This window comes from Corythoichthys intestinalis, chromosome 3 (genome assembly GCF_030265065.1).
Source record: "Corythoichthys intestinalis isolate RoL2023-P3 chromosome 3, ASM3026506v1, whole genome shotgun sequence".
Classification (NCBI taxonomy): Eukaryota; Metazoa; Chordata; class Actinopteri; order Syngnathiformes; family Syngnathidae; genus Corythoichthys; species Corythoichthys intestinalis.
Genome location: NC_080397.1, coordinates 43,687,584 through 43,696,136, shown reverse-complemented (window position 1 = coordinate 43,696,136; position 8,553 = coordinate 43,687,584). Strand labels below are relative to the sequence as shown.

Here is an 8,553-nt window from a genome sequence, read left to right as displayed (position 1 = left end):
ACTTCTTCCATTTTCTAATAATCGCTCCAACAGTTGTTACCTTCTCACCAAGCTGCTTGCTTATTTTCCTGTAGCCCATCCCAGCCTTGTGCAGGTCTTTTATTTTATCCCTGATGTCCTGACACAGCTCTTTGGTCTTGGCCATTGTGGAGAGGTTGGAGTTTGTTTGTTTGTTTGAGCATGTGAACAGGTGTCTTTTATACAGGTAACAAGTTCTAACAGGTGCAGTTACTTCCGGTAATGAGTGGAGAACAGGAGGGGTTCTTAAAAAAGAACTAAGAGCCTAAATATTTACTAGTTGGTAATGCATCAAATACTTATTTCATGCAGTTAAATACAAATTTATTATTTAAAAATTATACAATGTGATTTTCTGGATTTTTGTATTAGATTCCGTCCCTCACAGTTGAAGAGAACTTATGATGCAAATTACAGACCTCTACATTGCTTGCAAGTGGGAAAACCAGCAAAATCGGCAGTGTATCAAATACTTTTCCCCACTGTATAGAGATGACAACACACAAGTTTTCCTTCAAAGTTATATTTTAAAACTGAAATACAGCTACACAAATATGCAATCCGTTCGAATACTACCCTGTGCGTGGATGTGTGAAATACCACTGTGAATAATACATAATGACAACAGTACATGCTCAGTTGGCCAAAAGTATTGGCACCTCTGTAATTCTGTCAGATAATGCTCAATTTCTCCCAGAAAATGATTGGTTGTAATATCTTCATTTATTTTGGTTGCAATGAAAAAACACAAAAGAAAATGGAAAAAAAAAAATTTATCATTTGACAACAAAACTCCAAAAATGAGCCAGACAAAAGTATTGGCACCCTCAGCCTAATACTTGGTAGCACAACCTTTAGACAAAATAACTGCGACCGTGCCATGAGCTTTACACTTATTGATGACACTGCGCACGGTAGACACAGGAACATTCAGGTCTTTAGAGATGGACTTGTTGCCTTGAGATTGCCCATGCTTCTTCACAATTTTGCCCCTCAAGTCCTCAAACAGTTCTTTGGTCTTCTTTCTTTTTTCCATGCTCATGTGGTACACACAAGGACACAGGACAGAGGCTGAGTCAACTTTAATCCATTTTAACTGGCTGCAAGTGTGATTTAGTTATTGCCACCACCTGTTATGTGCCACAGGTAAGTAACAGATGCTGTTAATTACACAAATTACTGAAGCATCACGTGATTTTTCAAAGGGTGCCAATAATTTTGTCCCGCCCATTTTTTGAGTTTTGTGTAAAATGATAATGATTACATTTTTTTCTCTTTCTCTTTTGTGTTTTTTCATTGCAAGCAAAATAATGAAGATATTACTACCAAAGCATTTGTGATTGCAATCGTTTTCTGTGAGAAATAGAGCATTATCTGACAGAATTGCAGAGGTGCCAATACTTTTGTCCAGCATTGTATGTTAACAGTACAAAAACGAACAGTAGGTTACTAAGAAATTCATATCGAATACAATCTGCCTTAACCGTCAGCTTCAGCTTTTTTTTCCACAGCATTTTGTTGCCGTTGTCGTCTTCCTCCCTCTCTGTCCCCAGCCAAATGAAGGAATTTGACCATCAGGACCTCCACGTCTTTATTTGAGGCTGTAGCCGTTGTTGGGTTTCGTCGAACAGCTTCTTCAGAACACAGGACATTAGTAAGAATAGTGTTAGTATAGCTTTTGATATTATTTAATGCGCTGCACGAATTTTCAAAACCGTTTTTAATAACTCAGACTATATTGTATGTATGACTTTCAGCTGACTCAGTCAATCACTTGTTCAAAGCATGAAGGAGAGAAGACAGGCATAAAAAAGAATAAAAAGGATAAGGAAGTTACGTGGGCTCCAGCACCCCCTGCGACCCACATGAGGATAAGCAGGTCAGAAAATAAATGAATGAAGTTACAAACAGGGTGAAAACCAGAAGAAATACAGTATACCAACAGAAATATAACATTTTAAATTCCTATTTCTTACCAATGATGATTGTCTTCAAAAGCAGGTGCTGGAAGGATATTTTGTTGTTTATTCCCCTCCAGTTCATCTGCTTAGCGACGTGGTTTGATATTGTGGTCTTCATTATTCTCCACACAGTATCTTTTAAATTGAAGCCACCAATCAATCCCAGGTAGGAAATCTAAACAAATATATGTATAAATAAATTAAGTATGCGTTGATAAAGTCAAAACTGTCATGATGGAGAAAAACAGATGGATGCTGATACTTTTAAAGGAAAAAAAAAAACAGTACACAGCAGTAAAAAACAACTACAGTACTAACGATTTACAATTTTTGTATTTAACGAGGATTTAAACAGTCAGATGGCTATTGCCAGTGCTCTGTGCTGCATTGGTCATTAAACTGTTACTGAAACAATTTTTTTCTTTTTTTGGAGTAAATGAGTGTTTCGTGTAGTTATTGCTGCACAATGTCTAATATGTTTATACTACATACACTCACCGGCCACTTTATTAGGTAAACCTGTCCAACTGCTCGTTAACAAGTTAATTTCTAATCAGCCAATCACATGGCGGCATCTCAGTGCATTTAGGCATGTAGACAATCTCCTGCAGTTCAAACCGGGCATCAGTATGGGGAAGAGGGTGATTTGAGTGTCTTCGAACGTGGCATGGTTGTTGGTGCCAGAAGGGCTGGTCTGAGTATTTCAAAAACTGCTGATCTACTGGGATTTTCACGCACAACCATCTCTAGGGTTAACAGAGAATGGTCCGAAAAAGAAAAAAATATCCAGTGAGCGGCAGTTCTGTGGGCACAAATGCCTTGTTGATGCCAGAGGTCAGAGGAGAATGGCCAGACTGGTTCGAGCTGATAGAAAGGCAACAGTGACTCAAATAACCACCCGATACAACCAAAGTAGGCAGAAAAGCATCTCTGAATGCACAGTACGTCGAACTTTGAGGCAGATGGGCTACAGCAGCAGAAGACCACGCCGGGTGCCACTCCTTTCAGCTACGAACAGGAAACTGACGCTACAATTTGCACAAGCTCATCGAAATTGGACAATAGAAGATTGGAAAAACGTTGCCTGGTCTGATGAGTCTCGATTTCTGCTGCGACATTCGGATGGTAGGGTCAGAATTTGGCATCAACAACATGAAAGCATGGATCCATCCTGCCTTGTATCAACGGTTCAGGCTGGTGGTGGTGGTGTGGTGGTGTGGGGAATGTCTTCTTGGCCCGCTTTGGGCCCCTTGGTACCAATTGAGCATCGATGGAACGCCACAGCCTGCCTGAGTATTGTTCCTGTCCATGTCCATCCCTTTGTAACCACAATGTACCCAACTTCTGATGGCTACTTTCAGCAGGATAATGTGCCATGTCATAAAGCTGGAATCATCTCAGACTGGTTTCTTGAACATGACAATGAGTTCACTGTACTCAAATGGTCTCCACATCCACAGTCACCAGATCTCAATCCAATAGAGCATCTTTGGGATGTGGTGGAACGGGAGATACGCATCATGGATGTGCAGCCGACAAATCTGCACCAATTGTGTGATGCCATCATGTCAATATGGACCAAACTCTCTGAGGAATGCTTCCAGCACCTTGTTGAATCTATGCCACGAAGAATTGAGGCAGTTCTGAAGGCAAAAGGATGTCCAACCCGTTAGTAGGATGGTGTACCTAATAAAGTGGCCGGTGAGTGTATAAAAATCACTCAGTAAATAAACTTAAAACACATTGTACATTTCCAATTCATATTTGTACTAAAGCATGATAATTTACCAGGTTAGACTTGAGGCCAGGGTCTGTGTGCAACTCTGCCTCCAGGCGTTTGAGGGCCTCAACTGTTTCCACGGGAATTTTGCCTTTAGGAATGGTGCCCTCGTTGCTTCCTTTATTTGGATGGTGATATTTTTGCAGACTTCCAAGAATCCTTTTTTGCTGGTCAAGGATCATTTCTTGTTTTGTCAACAACTCTCTTAGTACAGCTGCAAGAAACACAAACATTTTTAACTCCTAACTCAATCTACTAAAACAGTTTGGCATAACAACGACTGAGGACTCAGAATTTCTCCTCCCATTCATACTGTATGGAGAGAATTTTCAACCCAAGGGCAAGGCAAAAATGCGATCATGGCATTGATTTGACTTTCGTTTGCAGGCAGAACTCAATGTTGAGCTAAAAGTGACCATGGTGAACATTTCGCAGCGTCCACACACTATACTCTCAAAGCCGCCGAGGGTGCAAGATTTTCGGTTTGACTCGAGTGAAGATTCGGTATAATACACCTGAAATCAGGGGGGAAAGTGGGCCAAAGTGGTCTAGAACGGCATTCCGGTATAAGATTCGGGGCTGGAACGCCGTTCCGATATATGGTGCTTTGATCTTGAAAATATGACGGTAACTGTCAAAACGCTATGTAAAAAAACTGCAATGTTGCCACACACGCATCCCATCTCCATGAAGAAAACAATCTATCAACATCAGATTTACATACTTAATTGTTAACAACAAGCATAATAAAGTGATTTTGTAGAGTAATCAGTTTCCGCCGATTTTTATTATTTATTTATTCCACGGACGGCACGGAATTTTCCCCAGCTGCTGCAGTTATCCGAGTATGACAATGACTAGTCACGTCAATGTGCGGATGCACGCAGCAAGACAAACTGCCCTGGACTCAGTTGTCCGTTCAATGGGCTGACATACGATCAGCAGAGTTACTTGCTTCTGATTGGTTAAAATTAGCATGTTTTCTGGAACAGCAAAAAAAAAAAAAAAAAAAAGAAAAAAGAAAAAAAGAACAAGCTTGTTGAATTGATGCGATAAAGAAAGGGCTATGCAACAGAAAATTGATCAAATCTTTAAGAGCAAGGAAAGAGTTGAGGAGGCTTATTTATAATTGATTTGCTCTGATTGGTAGGTTTAGAAAATCTTACCTGTCAATGTGCACTTTGGACTTATTTTTGTGCATTTGTGTTAGGCTACTTATTCATTTCCTTATAATTTAACAAAAGTCAATGTTTGCACGATCTTCAAAATATATTCAATTTCAACTGTGCATAATTTATTTTTGTGACTGCATGTTACTGATATCTATTTCAAAAAGAAGTAAATGTTTATGTTAACTTTAATTTTAATGTACATCCTATGTTCATACATAGTTCAAATTGACATTTTGCATTTAGGTGTGAGGAAATTAGGGAAAATAATAAAATATGAGATGGGGGTTAAGGTTATGCTGTTCTTGTTAACTTTTATTTTGCAAATCAGTGAAAAAACACAATTCTGAATGGAAAATCTTGTTTTAATGTATTATAGGAATAACTGTGCCAAAAGCAATTTTCTTTGCATTTCAGTGGTTTTAGGTTTAAAAAAAAAAAAAAAAGTCTGGCTTCGTGGCGACTTTAATGTCAGGGAGTTCCGGCAAGAAATTCAAGCCACTTACTCCTTATCTAATGATGCACTGACATTTTACAGTGATTTGACTCCAACTTGGTTGCTTGTTGATAAAAAACCAAATTGGTTCTTAGTAAGCACAAGGTTCGACCCAACAAAGCACGGGCACGAGCCATAGCACTGAAAGGGCACCCTCGTTCTTTGGGTGGAAAATGGGGTAACAAAAACGCTGAAATGTTTTGGTATCAATCAATTCAAATGTTTTAAATGTGTTTTCTGTAAACAAAAGAAACATTCACCTCCACTAGGCTATTCAGAGGCAGACTTTTAAAGTGTGAGTGGCTTTTTTGTCTGCTAAACAACTGTCATGCAAACAAGGTCCACAATGATATCACATTATTCATTATCAGTTAAAAACATGCCTCAGTCTCAGTATTAGGACATCGGTATCGACGAATGAGAACTTATTTTATACAGTTTTTTAAGTGATAAACAATTCTGACCTTGATGGGATAATCTTAGAGATAATCGTATTGCAATGATTCCATAATTTACATTTCTGTAGTGACAAGACTGTATGCTGTGAATGTTTTGCAGATTCAGCTCTAATCTACCCTCACTCTCGCAGGGCAAAACAGTATAGTTAAACCCTCAGGGCCAAACTGTTGTTTTACGTCAACATTGGTGGGGTAGAAGTTAATGAGTTGCTATTATTGGCTGCAATGTGGGACATTTGTTTTTTTACTTCTTATGGTGCATCAGCAAATACTCGGTTGTGTTTTTAGATATTGTAATTCTGTAAGTAAAACGTTTATGTTAGCAGCTAGACAATGCAGCGTAATACACCAGACTGTCATTTCTCTGACGTCCTTTATACAAACGGAACACAAATGCCTTTGCTTCATACGATAAAATTCGAGTCAGGCATTTATCTCCACAAATGATTTATCTACTTTGATCAAAAAAATTGTATTGCAGACTCCCTGTTCTTTGTTTGTACTCAATGTCATCATTATCTAGGGCAGCGGTTCTTAACCTTGCTAAAGGTACCGAACCCCACGAGTTTCACAGGTGCATTCAACAAACCCTTCAGAATTTCATAATAAAGCCTTTTTTTTTTTTTTTTTAACAAATTCAAAACCTAGCGAGCTAACATCTAAGTGAATTCCTGTTCAAATTTCTTCCGGATTTCAAATTTACTCAAAATAATTTTGGCTTTTGCTGTTGATTTTGTTGGTGGTGAATGAAATGAATTTCATTGTATTTCTCACTGTTCCTTTTTTTGTTTTCATGTCTACATTCTCATTTTGTTGCATCCTTGCATCACATACTATTTTCATGACGTAAAATGACACAAACGTTTGTTTTTTTTTTTAATCTAAATTATGATCTATCTATCTATTATCTAGAAATGGAATCAATAAAACCTGTAAATTGAGGTCAACCCAGTCCAAAACCTGGTCTAAAATGCCACTTTGCCTAGATTTAGTCAGCATATAAAATAGTGCTCTGCGTTTTTTTAACCTTCACCGAATCCCTGAAGCTTACTCACCAAACCTCTGAGGTCCGATCAAACACCAGTTAAGAACGACTGATCTAGGGTGACTAAACGCCCTTTTGTGCCCGGACGTCCACATTTTACATCCTGTCCAGAGTGTCTGGTGGGGTTTTATAATTTCATGAAAATGTCAGTTTTTCATTATTTTTCATGGAACAGATTAGCGTGTGTTGAAATTGACTGATGCTTTGCACAGCATACTACGCTTCTGTGCTGCCTGATGTGTTCCCAAAGAGCCTGCCCAGTGGTTGTTTCTGCTGTTACAGAGAAAACAGACGTCCAAGCAGCATTCAATCATCACTAAAAGTGCCCCCCCAAAAAAAGACTAAATTGACAGTTTTTTTTGGTTAAGTTATTGTTGTGAGGCTACGGTTTGATTTACATTATTTCACCGGAAAGATAAAGAGCTTTTTGTTAAAGCTGGATTTTCTACAGAAGATGCATTATTTAGAACATTATTTCAGCTTATTTGTACAGTTAGAATTGAAAAGACCGCTATTATTTTGTTCAAGGATGATTCGCTAATACAGAAGAGGAGTCCTTTTTTTTTTTTTACATCATAATTTCATTCCAGTTTTTTAACGTTATTTTTGTTCTATTATTTTAGGAATGATAAAACCTGTTGAGTATCTCTGATAATTTGAATTTGTGTCTTTGGTTATGTAACTATTTTTTTTTTTTTGTAATATACAGTACAGGCCCAAAGTGTGGACACACCTCATTCAACGCAACACAAATGAAGGTCCCAACCCCATTGATAAAGCAATCAATTCCACTCATTAACCCTGAAAAGTAAAGATGTCCCAATCGATCGGGATGCCGATAGATCGGGTCCGATCACGTCATTTTCAAAGTATCGGAATCGGCAAAAAAATATCGGACATGCCTTTTTTTTATATATATATACAGTGCCTTGCAAAAGTATTCGGCCCCCTTGAACCTTGCAACCTTTCGCCACATTTCAGGCTTCAAACATAAAGATATAAAATTGTAATTTTTTGTCAAGAATCAACAACAAGTGGGACACAATCGTGAAGTGGAACAAAATTTATTGGATAATTTAAACTTTTTTAACAAATAAAAAACTGAAAAGTGGGGCGTGCAATATTATTCGGCCCCCTTGCGTTAATACTTTGTAGCGCCACCTTTTGCTCCAATTACTGCTGCAAGTCGCTTGGGGTATGTTTCTATCAGTTTTGCACATCGAGAGACTGACATTCTTGCCCATTCTTCCTTGCAAAACAGCTCGAGCTCAGTGAGGTTGGATGGAGAGTGTTTGTGAACAGCAGTCTTCAGCTCTTTCCACAGATTCTCGATTGGATTCAGGTCTGGACTTTGACTTGGCCATTCTAACACCTGGATACGTTTATTTTTGAACCATTCCATTGTAGATTTGGCTTTATGTTTTGGATCATTGTCCTGTTGGAAGATAAATCTCCGTCCCAGTCTCAGGTCTTGTGCAGATACCAACAGGTTTTCTTCCAGAATGTTCCTGTATTTGGCTGCATCCATCTTCCCGTCAATTTTAACCATCTTCCCTGTCCCTGCTGAAGAAAAGCAGGCCCAAACCATGATGCTGCCACCACCATGTTTGACAGTGGGGATGGTGT

The 8,553-nt window shown here is 38.6% G+C and overlaps 1 protein-coding gene across 1 annotated transcript in view; it reads right to left on the bottom strand.

Annotated features, from left to right (window-relative positions):
* Positions 1 to 502: 502 nt before the first annotated feature.
* Positions 503 to 8,553, bottom strand: part of LOC130913494 (uncharacterized) — a 29,312-nt gene continuing 21,261 nt past the window's right edge. Inside the window, exons 3-5 of the mRNA XM_057832155.1 lie at positions 3,768 to 3,973; positions 1,995 to 2,154; positions 503 to 1,652 (exon numbers count right to left, since the gene is read on the bottom strand). Coding sequence (XP_057688138.1) covers positions 1,498 to 1,652; positions 1,995 to 2,154; positions 3,768 to 3,973 — 521 coding nt within the window. The 3' untranslated portion in view covers positions 503 to 1,497. The remainder of the gene's footprint in view (positions 1,653 to 1,994; positions 2,155 to 3,767; positions 3,974 to 8,553) is intronic.